The following is a 19854-nucleotide window of genomic DNA, read 5'->3' as shown; positions in this document are numbered from 1 at the left end:
AAGACAATAAACAGCCATTGAAATCACTAAAGTGACTGTATTTTCCTTGCAGTCTGGACTCTGTTAACTTTGGTTGAGACAGTCCTTTCTCCCACTAAAATAAAGGGTGAATTAGTTATTTTATAGTGCCGTGACCATATCCTGAACCAGAACAATGCAACCTCAGTCCTTGAATGGGTTATACGGTAATAAGGCTTTAATACCTGTTTGTGTGGGTAGACATTGATGTGGCATTTGATACATTCTTGTCCCATGTTGGCCCAGGAGTTACCGCTCATCCACTTCCTCTTACACTTGGGGCATTTGTACTCTCCAAAGCATCTCTTCTTACCCTGGTATGGTGTCAAGCCTTCTCCTTTGGGTCGCGCCTGCAAAAAAGCAAAGCAGGCATTGTTTAGAGAAGATGATACAGATCTTTCTAGATATTGATAAATGATTATGTTTTTACTTTCTCCGCCTGATAAATCATTTTTAGGTCTGCTGCCGGTAGGTTTTGTTTTGTTTTTTTGTGTCATTGCTTTAAAATATTGTAGCGTCGCAGGGTAGCTAGCTAGGTGGATGGAGGAATCAGAATCAGAATCAGAATACTTTATTCATCCCTGAGGGGAAATTGGGAAGAACGGTAAAGAAGATGTTGCTGTTTGATAGCTCAATGGAGCCCAGATTTATTTCCTTGCCGTAGCAACAGCTAACCCGAGGTTGAGGTGTCACCGGTAAAAAACAATTAAACAGGGTGGCTAACCCGCTGGCTCTCTCTGAACTTGAACTCCCTATTAGCTAACTCTCCATAGCACAATCTGCCATCCTCTCTCTCCTCAAGTCTCTCAGTCATTCCCTGTGAAATGTAGCAATTTACACGCCCCCTTTTTACCCGCCCCAAACAACTTCTCAGCCAGTTACCCACTACGGTGGACACCTCCCTCAATAAAATCACTGCAAAGCAACATACACAAAAAGAATTATACCCAGCATTACAATATACAGCGAGTACGGAATGGCATTTCTAAGAACCTCCTGCTCTTAGCTGGACAATAATGGACATCAAGTTTTGACAACAGGGTGTGTTCGGTGCACAACTATGTCACGCTAGTGTATATCCGACTTCACCCTGCAGCAAACTCCTACATACATTTCCGCCACAATATGTGGTTTCGTAACTGGCGCTTGCTTTCATTACAGCTGTGTTAAATTACTTCTCTGACTCTCATGAGGGAGATGATTGCATACAGTCAGCCATGAAAAAGCGCTCACAAGAGTGCCATATTGTTGGGAGAGGCCACTCCACTGAGTTCATGCTGGCAACGGTATTCAGGCCACTGCATCAGCGCAAGGGGAATGGAGTGATTTTCCTTCTAAATGCCTGTCACAAATAAACGTACCTCTGATATCATCAAAAGGATATATACCAAAGCGTTCTCCAGCCAGCCAAAATAAACGCTGCTAATTTAGTTTGTCTGAGCCTGTCATTATTAATCTAATAGTCACCCACCAAAAACAAATGCTGTGGACAACTCTGAAACCCATTTGATTAGCTGTTATTAACTATGCAGTAGTGGCTGAAATATGCTGGATTCTTCAACTTGAGAGAGGTATAGTAAATGGTGAGCAACTAAAGACCTGTTTGATCCAAAAAAGTTTTTTTTTCATCCAGAGATTTGCTGTTTGATGTCAAATATTGGCACAGAAAGAGTCACATTTACGGCACTACATACACTGCAAGGGGTTAGGAAAGCTTGCCCTCCCCTCCCCAAATGAAATCAGTCCCGATTCCCCTGCAGGACTGGAGTTTGTTTTCAAAATCACCTCAACATTGGCTCCAGTTTTTAGCGTGGATGAAGGGGGTACAGAGCATGAGAGAGGGGGGCACAGCCTCCCAGGTTTCTTCTTGTTCAGTCCTGTCCTGCATGTGTGTGTGTTTGAGTAATATGAACTTTAATCAGCAGCATCTGGCATTGTCCAAATGCACGACAGCACTTTGCATCACTGCCAGTGAGCCAAGGACTAAGTATGATCAACTGGGCTGCAATCCGGCTCCTCAATAGTATGACCTCAACTCCACTGACAGCATAGCATCTCCCACTGTGACAGCTCACAGACTGGAAACTCTTACTTTTTCTGGCCTGCAACACACCAGTCCATACGCTTCTAATGGGTTTTTTCACACAATCAGTAGGGAATCTCAGACACTGCCATGACAGCATTTGTTTGAGCACTCCCTTGCAGATGATGTAACTACGGAGCGATCTGACTATAAACATGCTGCCATTTTCATAGCAACGCACTATAAAACTTAATACATTTTGATGGGCTGCTGCAATGCAGTTTTGATTATTTTTATCGACTAGAACCAATCAAATAGGTTCATAAGTTGTTCATTTTGAACCAGAAAAATTTTTATTATCATAATTGTTATTATTATTACGAATATTATTGTTTTTGTTGTTGTTACTATTGGTGTTAAAAGGTGCTTTAAATAGAATAAAACTTGGTTACTGAGAGATATATAGCAAATATAAGCCAAGGAGAGTTGAAACAAAACTAATACAATTATAAATGACATATTACTATCATCAAATAGTAATAATAAAAACAATTGTTAACAATAATTACAGAAACAAATCAGGAAGCGCAAGAAGGCAATAAACAAAATGAAGACACTATGATAATATAAAATGGTACGTTTATGAAAATGAATTTTCCGTTGACTGTTAAAAGTAGAGAGAGGCAGGGGAACTTTTGCTTCTAAAGGAGGACAGGTCGAGCATTTCAAGGGCCCTAAATTGAAATGCACAATCTCATTTAGGCTTTAATCTGTTTTAAATTACAGTCAGAAGAGTTTTTGCTTTTGGATCTATGGATACGGTTTTGTATATAGAGAAATAAAAGCTCATTATGTAAACCTTAAAATCAATTTCAAAATCCACAGGAAGCCAATGGAGATGAGCTAAAATGGGAGATATCTAATCTCTCCTCTTTGTTCCTGTGAAAATCTTAACTGACTCATTCTAAAGTAAGTACATACATCAACAGCTATTTATAGGTCTAAAAACGATGTGACAGACACAATTTTAGAGATATTTCTGGAATCATCTTTGTCAAGTTATTTAGGGGAATTTGCTTCAGCTCCTGCCCAAACTTGAAAAAAGGCCTTAGCCAACCACAGGGAATGTATGGCACAACTCAAACAGCAGTCTTCTTTAGTCTTGTTTTATTGAATTATTTCAACTGTCAAGCTTTTTGATGACTGCGTTGTTAGGTTGAAAACCTTTACAATACAAAGAGAGAGGGGGGAAAAAACAATGCTGCCATTACTGCGAATTCCATACCACAAGTACAGAAAAAAAGCTAATTTTATCCATGACTTGAGTTTTACTTAATCGTTCTTTTAAGGGTATGAACCAGATGAATCTCACCCATGTTCTACATCAGGGTTCTCCAACCTTTTTGAGACTGAGGGCTACCCAAAGGGTGGGAAATTATATGGAGGGCTACTCATTCGAAATAATTTTCTTGAATAAAATATGTCTAAAATTTACCTTTAAATTTATGACTATTTAAGATTGTGTTTTTATTAACAGTAATCAGTGAATAGACATACATTTAAACATGAAAATTTAATTATTAATAATAATCTCAGCAATCTCACTCAACATATCAATAATGTCAGCATTACCAACTTTTTTGCTCAATAATTTCAAAGTTCACATTAAATCTAAGCTCAATAAAAAATCCAGTATGCTTTTCTGCATTTAAAATAATTTTGATTTTCTGGTAATCTCATATAGGGACAATACATTTGCCCTTTATAGTATTATGCACACAACATATATACAAGTTAAAGCTGTTCAAATTCCAATATCCTTGAACAATTGCACCTCAATAGCTGTCACATAACAAAAAATATGAGGAATCAGTTTTCTGGTAATCTCATAGACACAACAATAAATTTGCCCTTTTAACAAGTTAAAGCTGTTCAAATTCCAATTCCAATATCCTTGGACAATTACACCTCATTTGCAGTCACATAACAAAAAATATTATAAAGAATCAGTTTTAAATTCTGTTAAACATTTTAAAAAATCTGTTTTATACATTTTATGCATGCTGTTTTACACAAATTGTTCCAATATTAGTGGGAAGCCTGACATTTCATTGAGTCCACCAGTGCACTGTAGTCAGGGGTATAACTTGACACAGCAACTTGAATCTTCAAGGTGTATATCAGTTAAGCAAGTTCTGTGTTTGTTCTTAATGAAATTCATATCAGAGAAGACTGACTCACAAAGATAGGTGGAACCAAAAAGACAGGCAACTTTTAAGGCTGCCGTGTGCACACCTTTGTATTTTTCTGAGTCTTCAAGGCACCAAAAGTGTGGGGACCCCTGGTGGTCTTTGAGATGAATGTCGTTTTGCAACGTGAGAATTTCCATTTCTACCTCACCAGCATTCAAGTTAAATGCTTCACCTAGTTGCTCAGAAATGCATGTCATGTCAACCTGCATGAAAGGATTTGAAATAAATGACACACATGGCTCCAGCATATCAAAGTCATGAAATCTTTCTTCAAACTCTTGCCCATGCCTAGATATGAGTTGGGAGTACTTTTCTGAAACCCTCTCCAAGGCCCCAGATGCAGGAGCATTGTCATTTAGTACTGACTGCATAGAGGGAAGTGCAGGAATTTCTTACTTTGCAAAGGCACAGAGAAAATGTTCAACTTGGCTATGAATGCGTTCACAGCACTGATCATGTCAGAGACATTCTTGCCTTTGCCTTGCAATTCATAGTTCTAATGATTCAGTTTCCCTGTGATGTCTGGCAAGGTCGAGCATCCACTCAGTGTCCTGAAGCAAAGTAGTGTCCTCCCCTCTGGACACCATGAGCTCTTTTATTTCACCCAGAAGTGACAAAAAACACTGTAAAACTACCCCTGCTGAGCCATCAATTCTCCGTGTGCAGCAAAAGGTCACCGTATTCAGCTGACAGCTCTTCTAAAAGAATTTTGAATGCCCTGTGTTGTGTGGCTTTGGAGTGGATGCTGTTCACAATCTTCACGACCGGAGTCATGACGTGGTCAAAACCCATCACTTTGGCACATATTGCCTGCTGATGGATGATGCAGTGATAATTCAAAAAACGTTGAAAATCAGGATCACGTCAGCAGCTCGCAATGAAACCCGAATGACGGCTGGCCATCGCGGGGGCTCCGTCTGTCGTCACCGACACCAACTTTTCCAAAGGGATATTTTTTTCGGGGAAATACCGCTTCATGGCTTTGTAGGTGTCAACAGCCTTGTTGCTGTCTTAAGTGAGCAGTAATGTCAGCAGTTCCTCTTTTATGGTGAAATCACTGAACACCATTCTAACGAACACCATCAGCTGTGCCACGCTGCTGTTGTCCACAGACTCATCACACTGTATACTGAACCACTTTCATGTACTCAGGTCACAGTTAAGCTGTTCAGTTAAGTTCATGGACATCACTGACACTCTTCAGGCAATAGTGTTTGCACTCAACTGGACATCCGAGAGTGCAGTAATGATATCTTTGCCTTTTTTTCTTATCTTTGAACAAGGTGTTTGCTACTATGGACATTACCCCTTTCACAACCTCGCCATCTGAAAACAGCCTTTTGTTTTTAGCTAGGTGATGTGCAGTCCTAAATGACGCTTTGGTTGCAGCTTTTGACTGTTTCAAGGGCTTTGTGAAAAATGAATGCTTTTGCCCAAAGCTGCTTTGAGCTCACGAGCCTTTTCTGTTCTTAGTAATATACTGCCTGGTGGGTAGCTGGTGTTAAAAGTCTTGTGGCATGTAGAAAATGTCTCTCCACATTGTGTCTCTTAGACTTAGCTAAAGCTACAGCAGCTCCACAAATCAGACACACACTTCTTTCATTTACTTTAGTAAAGAAGAACTCTTCCTCCCATTCCTCCTGAAAGTGGTACATCTTCTTTTTCTTCTTCTCCGACATAATTTATCAATCACCATTATTAGACTACACTAGTAGAATTACTCAATCGTCATATCCGCTGTTTGAATGCAAAGAGGAGTTGGCGTGGCGGCGGCTAAACTTTGACCCAGCAATGATTTTTAAATTATTACGTTATTAAATTAAATCGCAAATGTTATAGAAAATCTTAAAAGTTGTTCTGTTCTACACTTAAACAAGTATTAAAACATGAAAATGCTAAAAACATTTATAACTTTATGATGTGTGATTTAGTACTCTGCAGCAATCACACAGGCACCGTGTTGACGAGGCCTGCATCTACATCTTTTACAAAATTAAATCAGTATATAACCATACACATGTACTTAATTGCACAGAACACGGCTAACCTCAAGCTAACTGAATTACACATGAGATAAACTACACAGCAAGGCAACATGAGTTATTAGCTAACCCTTTTAACGTTAGCCTAATACTAGAATGCTAACTAGCAAATGAATTCTAACAGCAATACATTCGAACAACAACAAAGGATTAATTAGCCCACTCGTGGCATCCTTGTAGACGGCAAGCAAGATGAAGCGCTCCCCATTCCAATTTTGGTTTAACTGTGACTAGTTCACTCTCAAACAGCACACATCTGCAGCTCACGCCACACTCTCCGTCTCGCCCATCGTGAGCTCCTTTTATATTTCTTCTTCTTCGTGAATGATTTTTCTTCTTCTTCGTGGCCTATGCTCGACAACTGCCAAACTCAACTTCCTTCCGTGGCAAAATAAAAGCTGCCGTTCATTTAGGCTCTGGCAGCGCACGATCACCACCATCATCATTATCATCGGCATTCACTCAGGGTCAAGTATGACCATCCTCCCTCTGGGTCCCTCTTGGTCCTCAGATTGGCATAGAGGCCAAGCCTAGAGCTGCATAATGGGAGGATGCCTGTGCATGACAGTGTTTTACGTGGAGTGGCTGATGCGCCTGCAGCCACCACATGGTCCTTGGCAGGGGGTGGCCAGAGTCCAACGGCATGGAAAACCAAGATGATTGGGGACCACCCTCTGTTGCAGCCTTCACCCGCCTTCACTACCTTTGTGACTTGGAGACATCTTCTGTCAGTTCCGCCATTGAGGTCTTTGTTGGATCGTGCTTGGTCTGAAACCTCCTCCTTAACCTATCCGCCTTGGGTGCCCCTACCAGGAGCCAAGCTCCGGACTGCATAGCTCTAGGGATCATTGGTACACACAAGCTTCTCCACCACATCAAGGTGGCAATCCAGGAGAACATTTCCTGAGTAATGGAAGAAAGACTGAATAATTTTTGGACTTGCTTCCAAACCCCGAAATCTTTGGAATTTAATATTGGCTGTCACATTGCCAAGATGTTAATGAATTTTCAAACTTTCAGTTGGTAGACCGACTATAACTATCTTAAATGTATCATCACTTAGCTGGAGAGGGTTTTGGGACAGAGTATTAGATATTATTTAGACAGTCGCTCAGAGAAACAAGGCTGCTTGTATCACTTGGTTTAACAAGCAAATACAACTGTGCATCACCTGATAGCGAATGAAAGGAATGTTGCATTTATGGAGCAAAGAGTTTAGAAGCAAGCATTTTGACTTTATGTATGATCAAGTGGCGCATGTACATGGAAAATAAAACGGGACCAAGAATAGAACTCTGAGGAACCCCACAATTTAAAGGTTCTGATGAGGAAAAAAACCCATTACAAAACCTGATAATGGGCTATCTGGGAGATATAAGGGAGCTATATAATAATGCTGTTCAGAGTGTGGTTTGTATCTTTCACACAGTTTGTAAGATGATGAATCAAGACGTTATGATCAACTGTGTCAAAAAGTAGATCCTGTAATGTTGTTATTTCCCACTAAACAGTTGATTCTAATGATAAAAAATACTTCCCAAATGTCAGTACTCAGCTGGTTAGTAACAGCCCTAATACTCCTTATCATCATTCCTATCCAGCTCCACAATGTTCTTTGGGTGTTGGCTTAGCCTTTGGATGCACATCATGCTCTGTCTGCAGCTGACAGCTTTAAGATCAGTCAGGTCCCCTTCACATCACAATACCAAAAAGATCCAGCGACCATGAATTCGGACAGAAATAGGATTATCTGTCCACCCTTGTGAAAAGCTGATGCTCTGTCGACAGTGTGATTGATTGACAATTGTATTTATTTAATGAATTAAAATGGTAATAATAGCAAGTACTGTTCATGAAAAACATGTTCATCCACCATACCGGTAGCAACAGCGTATGTGTGAAGCATGAAGTGAAGAAGAATCAACTGAATCAATTTCAATGTTATACAGTTAGATTACATGCTGGGGATAAATTGAGAATACATGTCCGTGTTTTCTCAAGCTCTTTCTCTTGTATGCTTGCTTTGCCCCCCCCCTTTCTCTCTCTCTCTGAATATGTGTGTAAGGTTGCAATAATGTTGCAACCACATTGGGTGGTTGTTGTGAGGCCATTACAACACAATGCCTGTCATGGAGGTCCTCTCAAATGATGAGAGGATTCAGGTTCTGAGGTCATGAAATTTAAAAGGACTGTTGGCATTGCACATTCCAGTGGCCAGCCAGACAAGCAGAAATGAATATCACAATAACATCTGGGCATTTATGCCACCACTACCTTAAGGGACAAGCTGAGAAACTATCTATGAGTAATGGGCAAGAGCAAATCAAAACTCCACGCTTCAATCGAAACACTAGAATGACTGAGCAAATGTTTTAGGTGGGTCTTATTTCCAGGAAAAATTACACTGCTGTGCTTCCTTTAAATTGACATTTGCCAATCATGGACAAATACACACAGTAAAACAACCAAATTAGTGGAACTGCGTCATTGCAACAGCGCATCATTCTGGAGATAGGCCCACTCAAGAGGATGACTTCCTTTTTCCTTTGCCCTATGCAAACACAGTTTTTCAGGTTTGGCTCAACACTAGTAAGTAAATGGAAATGTCTTATCCGTTTGTACAGTTTTAAGTGTCTGTCATGTGGAAACAAGGCTTTGAAATAGAGAATCAGTGGATTTTGTCCTTGCTGGGACATGGTGGTCCAATGTTTGTCGCATCACTGGTACAATGCCGGTTTGAACTGACTCATTGCTTGTTTATTTTTGGGGGGCCAAGGTCCAGGGTGTTGAGATAAGGCTTAATGTGTTCCGAGGGGTGGACAGCATCCATATGGGATGCAGTGCGGCGACATGACCGCATCCTGCTGAAAACTCGCAACAGGGCTGGCTGTGAATTATGATATCACATATAGCCACAGCCACTTGGTGCATTCTGAAAGGACTTGTAAATAGACAAATATGAAACCTACACAAGTGCATATGATTCAAACGAGCACACATGCAGTTACACTAACAAAATCATTTTTGCTCTGTCTCTCACTCCCTGCCAAGACGTACATGGACACAGACAACCACACAGACACATGCATGCAGATACACTGACCTAATCTCTTTAGCTCTTTCTCTTTCTTTCCTCGATCCCCCCTACACACACACACGTACACACAACAAATTCCATAGCCACAGGTTTTCATACACTCCTGAGACACAACTGGAAAGTCTCAGCACATGGTTTCCTGAACTACCCCTACTCAGAGTTAAGCCCAGCTACAAGGACACAGAGCATTCATCAGCTTACATCACAGAATTAATGACCTCACATTCTGTATTAAACAGAAAAACAGGACTGAGAGAGAGTGACAGACATGGGGGGGGGGTGAGCTGAACGCGAGGCATATGAGAATAAGATGCACTGCAAAAAGGGACCTACACAACATGGACACAAAACAGTGCCCTGCTCCCCCAGGACAACAAAAGTGAATCTGAATGCTGCTGGTCGAGAATGAGCCTTGATTTCTACAAAGCCCCCCCCCACACACACACACACACACAGAAAGAATAGTGGATAAATACTGCAAGCCTACAGTCATCAGAGCCAGCTGGGGAGAGACCCTCCAATAAAACCCTCTTGGGCCAAGGAGGGAGGTTGGAGAGAAGGAAGGAGAAACAGAGGGAGAGGAGGAGGAGGAGGAAATCTAAATCCAAAGCAGATGGCTTCCATAGAGGGGCAGAGCACAACAGAAACAGAGAGACATCGTAAAACTCGCTGCTCTGCTTTTAATTAAACCATTTGATTCCTTGGAATGGGGGGGGGGGCATGAGCGCAACCCAACCAACAACTGTAGCTATGGCCACAAATGCAATGGATTGAAGTCATTATCATGAGAAGGAATGCAGAGAAGTTTGTTGGGGCAGTGGGGGGGTTCACTAGGAGGGTTGGATTTTAAAGAGACATGCGCTGAGTGCCGTAAAAAAAAAGAAGTGAGATTAGATTCTCCTTCAGCAGGAATCTGAAGTATGCATGCTTATTGCATTTACACTTCAACAGGTTTAAATTGAAATGGCACTCTATAGTGCAGCCACACTCTGGCCAACAGCCCTATTATAATCTATCATTTCACAGCAATTCATTTATCACCATAAAATTGATTAAGAGGTGTGCAGCTCAGGAATTCGACTCGTATGTACTTTGAAATTACAGTGGTGTAGCAGGTCACACCAGCACTTCAAATTCCATTTTGCCTCGAAAACATCTTGGAAATCTGCGCCAATGTAAATCATGGAAATGGCGCCTATTACTGACCACTGGAAAAACTCAGTCCAGACCACTGTCTGAGACCTGAAGGTGATCTTACATTTGTGATGATCTTGCATTCCAGACAAAGAGTAATGACAAGTGGATGGACACCAGAATATATCGTCCCAGACACTCATCAAACCCCCTGAACTGTGATCTTCCATCCCCAAAAAGAGGATAAGTTAACCATGGTTTAATATCAGACATTCCCTCCGATCCAAGTCCAAAAAGTATAATTCGAGAGACTATTACTTTCAAGGTTTGGGGTATGGAATTTCATACAATTGAAGGATTTATTTAGCTATTATGGAGGACATCTACCTACTGTTGATTTGGGCTACAGATATTGCCCACAGTCAATCCGCATATAATAATAATTTTTTTTAAAAATCAAGGAGACACTGCTGACAACAAAGCTTGGCAGTTAAAATAATTTTTATGCAAATGTTGCATGCCTTTCAGTGGTTTGGCTGAGGTTTTGACAGAACAGGGGATTTCAATGGGTAAAAACTGTGAGGCTTTGGGAAATGTTTGGTCGAAATTGCATGTAACTCCTTCTCCGGTATCAGTTTGGGAAGTGGGGTCTTTGTATGGAAACGCAACTCAAGTCATTGATGGATTACACCAAAGAGGCTTCTGAGAGTTTGCAGGTTTTTCACATAAACCTAAGAGAAGAGAAAGATAAATGAGGGTTCGGAAAGGTTTAAAAAAAAACCTAACAACACCAACAACAAAAATGCCAAGTGAAAAATTAAGGAAATAAAAGTTGTACTGTTGCTTAGTTCATTCACAGTAGTTAGCTTTTCTAACAAAAAGTCTGTTTCAGTGAACAAAGTCCTGGCATGCTACCAAGTCAAAGCTCTTGGCTACAACACAATCCTGTTGTACACATGTGATGCACATGAAAACACGAGATGCTTTATCAGCGGTCGAAGTTCCCATCATTGAAGTGCAGAGTTGTTCTGATGAGCTTTATGATAACAGCGCCTCAGACAGGTCAATGTGCTCCTTCCTGAGACAAAACACACAAATAAACCTCCTCCTCGTCAAGGAAAGAGAAACTCGGGGGGGGGGGGCAATGGCCGGGGCTGTGTTGTGTCAGACCACACAAGATGGAGAAGAGACGTTTTACAGTGTTTTCGGCTTTATTCTGGCTCAATAAATTGCGTGTTTTCATACTGACCTATATTTGTGTCAACTAATAGCTGCATATAATTCTTGCATGTAGGGCAAGGTCAGTTTCAAGGCACTTGAGATGGTGTGAACTTTCAAGCATGGAAAAGTGTTTTTTTTTTCTTCCCCAAGATAGCCTACCCTCTTCTGATACTCTGCACTTTCCGATAATTACTGTTTCCAAACAACTAAACTGCTGGCAAGCAGCTTTTTTTTTCCAGCGCCTAAGTAGGCTATAATCAAAACAACAGAGTATTTGCAAATGATATTCGACCCCTTTCAAATATCTAATTTAAGAATAGAATAGAATATTCTTTATTAGTCATTTTGTACATACATGCAAATGAAATTTACTCTCTGCATTTAACCCATCCCAGCTGTGTAGCTAGGAGCAGAATACTTCTAAAATTTCAGAAACGGCATAATATTACGCAGGACGCGCAAGCGAGGCAGGCTAAGCTAACTGCTAGCCCATACAGACCGGCAGTTCCAATAGTCATCTTTTTTTAATATATATATATATATATGTGTGTGTGTGTGTGTGTGTGTGTGTGTGTGGTGGCTATATGGTTTTTTTTGTTTGTTTTGTAGTTTGGATATATGTGCTCTTGCAGTTGGGATGTGTATGTTTTTTTTGTGCTGCACTGCTGTGGGCTGGGGAAAACGACATTTTGTTTCATTTCATATGCGCAGGTGCATGGAATGAAATGACAAATAAATGTGTTCCTGATTCCTGAATATATCCTACCTACCCAAAATGACATACTACCTATCTAATTCCAGGAACTACCTCAAGACTTGATTTCTTTATCATTGCCAGCGATGTGATTCGGTGAAACCATCTCGGCCCCTTAGTGACCTACCCATTCTGCATGACATCACGGCACCCGCAGACTAAAGAGGTGAGGATGCAGTCATCGGTCAGTCAGTCAGTCAGTCAGTCACTGAGGGCCAAGTCAGGGCGTGCAGATGGCCGCCGCTTCAAGTCTCTCTCACAGGAATGACACTGTCAACCCCTCAGCTGTGGTCTGCTGCCCACAAAACAAGCTGGTTTTATTGGCCGTTTCCGCTGCTGGACTGCACAGCCCAATCACAGGTCAGATCCTCAGCCAGGTGCATTATGGGGCCTATTTATCCATCCCGCCAAGCAATACAAGCTCTAAATAAGGTCACTGTTTCTCTCTCTCTCTCCCTCTCTCTCTCTCTCTCTCTCTCTCTCTCTCTCTCTCTCTCTCTCTTGCTCTCTCCTCCTCCTCCTCTCTCTCTTGCTCTCTCTCTCGACGCCTTCTTTGCTGGTGCAGCTGTCTCTTTCTAAATGCCTGTGAAGAAAAGTGGCTGAGGCTGAAAGTGAAGGGAGAAACAGGTGTGGTGTTAAAGTGACAAATATGCTCTCTTTTAAGCACAATGCACCCTTGTTTAAGAAAAACAATCCCTCCCAAATGAGGGATGTCTAAATGGACTGATAGAACTCCACAGACAATACACTTAAGCACCGAATTAATAAAAAAAGATAAGAAGAAGAATGAAAAGACAAAACAATACTCAGTCAAAACAAACACTTGGGTATATTACAGGCCTCAGTAAAGTACGGTTAAATCACTCAGAGAAATATGTTAATCACTATCAGATGCAATTACACCAGGCCTATATTTATAACCAGTTTCCCGATGACTTAGAATAACTGAGAGTGTCAGTGTATTTTGTAATTCACCACAAGAAAAGGGCAAAGCATTCATATATAAGGACAATCGTTTGAACACTTTCGTTTTAATTACGTTTCTGAGAGTGACACGGGCACACTGATTATTCATAATCACTCTCTGAAGCATGGCCCTTGGTTTCTGGAAACTACACTTGAGTTATTACAATGCAAAGCCATGTTTTCCAAGTATCCCAGATAGCACTGCCTTAACCCTGGTTTTGCTGGCACTGGTCCCAAACTGCTGGGCTGCTCCACAGTGTTCTGCAAGCGCCCCGATCGCTGGCTAGCATCTGGAAACCATCAGTGTAAACAAAGGAGCAGCGGAGGAGCGCAGGCCCCTCTCTGCCTCTCCGCATCCCCCAGGACATCACTCAGAGAGCAACACAAGATCACCAAACCAGCCCTCTGGGCCTTACCCCGAAGCCTGAGTGTGTGTGTGTGTGTGTGTCACCCCCCCATGTGCGTTTGGATGTTTTCTATGCGTGCATACAGGCGAATATGTGTGTCTACTCTTGTCTCGTCATCTTCAGATCTGTATTTAGTTTGGCCGTGGTGCAGAAAAAAAGATAGCTTTACCGATACGGTACAAAGAAACAGATCGAATCCAGTGCACGGTGTTAGATTTTAGTCCTTTGGAGCTTTTGTTTGCTTTGCTCATTAAACATGGCACTTCTGATAAGACCCCTGATTACTTTAATGTGGCTGCAGCGAGCGTGCTAGCCTCAACGGCCTGGTGAACGCTTCAAGAGAAAAAGGCAGGAATCTGGATGTGGTTTAAACCTGAGAGCTGGTTCTCCTTAGTGAAACATCAAAAAAAAAATCAAAGCATCAATCACGCGTGAGCCTCTTCCGAGACAGGACAGGAAAATATTTCCTGCACTTTTCATAATAATGCTTTAGTAACTATATATCTATTAATCAAGCCGTCTTGTCTCTCTCTTCGAATCACTGCATAGAAACCATAAGATGCGGTTCGGGGACTTTCTAAACCCCTTCAAGAACTAATCACCCCCCCCCACTTAAAGTAAACTCTGTGAGGTGTAAACACATATTTGTGAACATCGCAATTGTTAACACTGATGTTTTTCTAACCTGTCAGCTATAAGGTACAACAATAGTTGTTTGGTCAGAGATAAACGAACAAGAACGGCTGCAGGATAACCACAGTTCAGTTTAAATAACCTTGCCGAGGCAATAATACTTGTTCTACATCATTGTCAGTTCACTTCACAAAATGTGCGTCAAGCCACAGAACGGCACGGTTGGTTGATCTATCCACATCTAATCTACAAAGGAAAGTCATTTTAATTTGTATTGATATAAAGCATGATATACTAAATTACAAGTAACATACATTTTGAATTTGTAGGTCCGTGTTTCCAGCAACCATGGCTATGCTTACTGTTGGTATGCATGGGGTGGTGAGTCTTGCGGCTTTCTTTTGGCCTCATCTTTGTTCCATTCTTTTAATGCATCCCGTCTGCAACTGCTTGGATGAGTGTTACTTTTCATATTTAGTTATGTCAGTTTAGCGCGATGTAAACTCTAGCATCACCCAATCACATACTGTACGTTACGTCATCCACATACAGGATTCAGCTTTTTCTTTTTTCTGACACCTGAGACAACATCCCCACACATGCCAGCATGGATGCACACAAGACACACACACACACACACACACACACACACACACACACACACACACACACACACACACACACACACACACACATGCATAAGCACACGCTCACATCCTAACAAGTTATCATGTGCCCAAGTGATTTTAGAAACTGAAAGTCTACCAAAGGGTGTACTTTATGAAGCCTCGCCAAGCTCCCCTCCGTCATATAATTTAAAGCAATAATCCTGTAAACCATAGTGTGTCTCAGGAAGTAACATGCTCATAACAATGGGTTTAGAGCTAACCTAAAGACCTCAATACTTATTTACACTATGCACCGAGGAGTCAGAAAGCAGGGCAGCAGGGCGGAACAGAAGCTAACAAACCTTCTGCACACAACGTTTACTTTTAGCCAGAGCAGCTTATGGGAGCTTTGCTGAGATTCGGCGAGCCACAAACTTTCTTAACTCGCTAAAGGACGTTTTCCCGCAAGTGTAACTCAAACGTGATCGAGGTTTATAGATCGGTGGGAGTGGATACAGGTTCGCGTAACAAGTGATCGTTTGTAGTAGTGATCGATCATCCACGGCACAATGAGAAAAACGTACAGATGTCACACATAAACGCCACTGATTCGATGTCGTTTCTCTCAAATATTTCGTCTTCATGGCCATCTTACGCTGTATTTTTTATCTACATTACGGGGAGATTATCCCTATTTCACATTTCATTTAACCACTCACTAGCCGCAAACAAGATCGGCGACGGCATCCGGGTGGCATAGCGGTCTATTTCGTTGCCTACCAACACCGGGATCGCCGGTTCGAATCCCCGTGTAACCTCCGGCTGGGTCGGGCGTCCCTACAGACACAATTGGACGTGTCTGTGGGTGGGAAGCCAGATATGTGGGTATGTGTCCTGGTCGCTGCACTAGCGCCTCCTCTGGTCGGTCGGGGCGCCTGTTCAGGGGGGAGGGGAACTGGGGGGAATAGCGTGATCCTCCCACGCGCAACATCCTCCTGGTGAAACTCCTCACTGTCAGGTGAAAAGAAGCGGCTGGTGACTCCAGATGTATCAGAGGAGACACGTGGTAGTCTGCAACCCTCCCAGATCGGCAGAGGAGGTGGAGCAGCAACCGGGACGGCTCGGAAGAGTGGGCTAATTGGCCAAGTACAACTGGAGAGAAATAACCCCCCCCCCCAAAAAAAATATGATTGGCGACAGGCATAAAACGAGCGTAACGATGCGTTTTTTTCTTTCTTTTTTCTAGAAGCCATCAGTAACTCAGTTGGGCCCCTGTAATAGCTAATTAAAAATAATGCAATAATATATCATTATAATCAGGCAAAAATCTTTGTGCAATTAATATTCAAATGTGATCCCGATACTGCTGTCAACTAAATTGTTTGTCAATCTGTTACTTTTTCAAATGTCTCTTTAGTCTTATAAAAATAGGCACACAGTGACAAAGACAAAGTATTTTCTATTCAGATAAGTTGGTGAGTTATCTTATAATGAGCGTCCACTAAATGTGGCACAGCCTCCTGCTCTCCATGCCAACTCGCCCGGTTCTCTGTCTGAACCTGCACCCATCTGGGTCAGGGTGCTATTCTTAAAAAAAGGTGTCATGTTCTAGAAGCCCTTTATTTTAGCTATTGATACATGCTTAGCACTTCATTCCACTATAAAAAGAAATTTGCTTAGTATAGCACATCCCACTTGCTTCTCTGTCCAAATATGCCAAAAGGCATTTGTACCGCCATAAAGTCTCGTGTCTTCGCCACGATGTGCCGTACAAGTGAAAGTCATCTACGCTGAAGATAACAGGAAGTGTCTCAGACAGAGTCCAGGAAATAAAAAAAATCTGAGGAAAGTGAGAAAAAAAATTGAAAACTGAAACAACTGCAAATGCTACATAATCAAATCAACAGCTATTTTAAAACCTCAGTCATAACAGAATGTAATTGCTGGATTAGACGTCCAAGGCCGGTTTAACAAGTTTATAAAGCTTGTGCAACCCCGAGTCAGTCGTGCAGGCAATGTTAGATAGGACTGCAGAAATGCAGTTATTTCAGAAGCTGTATAATGAGACGGCCATGCCACAGCCATGTCAGGGTTAGACGCGTCGCCTTATAGGGTTCAGGGTTTAACCGCTAAAGTCACAAGTGCTTGCAAATGGGTTTGCAAGCTCACAGTGATACAGAGAATGGATTTTCATTGGACAGCCACTCCAACTGTTTAAAACGTATGACCACAAATCCACTTTTTAGTCCCTCGAGATGCCAAAACAGTTCATTCAAGGAAATAGCCTCCCCCTTGTATGCATGCATGCATGCATATGTGTGTGTGTGTGTGTGTGTGTGTGTGTGTGTGTGTGTGTGTGTGTGTGTGTGCGTGCATATATCTAAATACTGGAAAGGGGCGATATTGCGCCAAAGCACAGAGAAAGTATGCTTTGTGTAACGGCCTCAGAAGAGCACAGGCATCTGAAATAAACACTGCAGGATTCTGGAGGAGTATTGTCACCGATCCACACACATCCCTCTGTTTAGTCTCTTCCTAGATATGCTGGGAAATCACAAGAGGGCCTTGAACCTCGATGCACCAGGGAAAGTGGGAAACATGACAGTTATATTGGCTGGCACAGTAAAAGTCCAGAGCTATCATGACTTGAAGGGGAGTGAGGGTTGGACAAAAAAGTATTATAAGAAAAAAGTATTTATTCTTTTTCGAGGTCATGAATGCCCGTTGACAGACCAGTGTTGTAAACTGCTTCAGCAATAAACACAAGTGCAGTGCATATCATCTTGCACCCTACTTGTTATGGCTTCAATTTTATTTGCACCTTTTTTTTTTCAATAACCGCAAAGCCAATAATAGCACAATAGATTTTAAGTGTTTTAGCTGAATACAATATATCATTAAACACAGGGTTTTTTCCCCAGTTAAAAAAACAAGTCAACATTGGTGTTATACGGTTTCTGCAAAACTCTGAGAATATGTTGACCCGCTGATTTAGATTAAAACAGATCTCATTTAAGTCCTCTTTAATAATGTTAGTGATTCCAAATGAAACTTTGTGACCTGTCATTTCTGGCTGATTCAATAAACTGGAGTTTGAGGTTTCATTATATATATGTTGTTTTAAGCAGCTGATTTCCGACTTACCATAAATTATACACCGAAGTTTGAGTTTGTTAAACAAAACGACGAGGAGATATTTATTTTCAGGGAAATTCTTGGTGAATGCAATAATTAACGCGGAATTGCACTAGTCTCCCAACAAACCACAATTATCCAGAATCTTCCTGTTATTCACAAAGCCATTTCTGTGAGTCTCTCTCATACAGTGCCAACAGCCAACATGTTTATGTGTGTACATGCGTGTGTGCATATGTGCTCCCCTGTGCATGTGTGTGTCTCTGTGCACGTGTGTGCTTCTGTGCATGTGTGTGTCTCTGTGCACGTGTGTGTCTCTGTGCACATGTGTGCCTCTGTGCACGTGGGTGTCCCTGTGCATGTGTGTGTCTGTGCATTTGTGAGCCTCTGTGCATGTGTGTGTCTGTGCATGTGTGTGTCTCTGTGCATGTGTGAGCCTCTGTGCATGTGTGTGTCTCTGTGCATGTGTGTGTCTCTGTGCATGTGTGAGCCTCTGTGGATGTGCATGCCTTTATGCATGTGTGTGCCTCTGTGCATGTGTGACTAAGATTTTCTCCTCAGTAACAGGCCCCACCATTCTCGTACAAGACAGCTGCAGAGGCATGTTTCCATGCCAGATCTTTCTTTGCCAAAACCCTACTCCCAGATTCCTAGATTTCCACAACTCAGCTTCCCTAATCGGCCACGGATCTCAATGTCATGTTTTTGGACAACTAATGCTCACCCCTGAGAGATCAACGATTGAGGCTTTTGCCTCATACCAATAACACCCTCTCTTTTTTTTTAAACTAATGTTTCTGATAGAGTCTTCTCACACTCTTCATGCTTCATTCACAGAATAAGAAAGTAAAAGCCAACTGAGCTTCAGAAACCCTCCGGGCTGAGCCCAGAAGCTCAATCACACCTGCTTAAGGTGGGAGCTGTCTCGTTGAACAGATGTGGGATCGGTTTACCATACTGCAGCACTTCCTATTTCACTGTGTTAAGGGCTAATGCTGATCATAGACCGGTAGGTCCTGGGTATGAATTTCCACTCTGCTGCCTTCCTAGCCTTGGCCTTAGCCTTGGTCCTGGTAACCCCAATGAGCTGTGCAGCTGCACAGCAGCGTTGGGTTACCGAGTCAGTGAATGACAAGAGCAGGTTGTGTGGCTGACTGGGGGCAGACAGAGGTGCACAGAAACTTCCCATCACCCACTGCCAGCAGATAGAATAAAATTCTACTGTTGTCTGTTTTTGTACCGATTTATCATGCCTGCTCAGAACACCAATTCAAGCAAAGTATCATATGCTTCTCATTTGTTGTAGTGTGTGTGTGTGTGTGTGTGTGTGTGTGTGTGTGTGTGTGTGTGTGTGTGTGTGTCTCAGTATGTATGTATGTATGTATGTATATGTATGTATGTATGTATGTATGTGTGAACTTTGTATATTTCCATCTTCAAATGTAAGTCATCACTCACCACCTCAAGTGTTCAGTACTAAATTCATAACGACATTTGTGTATAGGCTATATCTGACCTACGACCCTTAAAAGGCATGTCAGGGTTGCTGCATTACCAGCTCAGA

General features: G+C 41.9%; 1 protein-coding gene across 1 annotated transcript in view; it reads right to left on the bottom strand.

Annotated features, from left to right (window-relative positions):
- Nucleotides 1-19854, bottom strand: part of zcchc24 (zinc finger, CCHC domain containing 24) — a 45854-nt gene that overhangs the window by 6938 nt on the left and 19062 nt on the right. The window contains exon 3 of the mRNA XM_056291769.1: nucleotides 204-368. Within this exon, the coding sequence (XP_056147744.1) occupies nucleotides 204-368 (165 nt within the window). The remainder of the gene's footprint in view (nucleotides 1-203; nucleotides 369-19854) is intronic.

This window comes from Lampris incognitus, chromosome 13 (genome assembly GCF_029633865.1).
Source record: "Lampris incognitus isolate fLamInc1 chromosome 13, fLamInc1.hap2, whole genome shotgun sequence".
NCBI lineage: Eukaryota > Metazoa > Chordata > Actinopteri > Lampriformes > Lampridae > Lampris > Lampris incognitus.
This window is presented reverse-complemented; position numbering and strand designations above follow the sequence as displayed.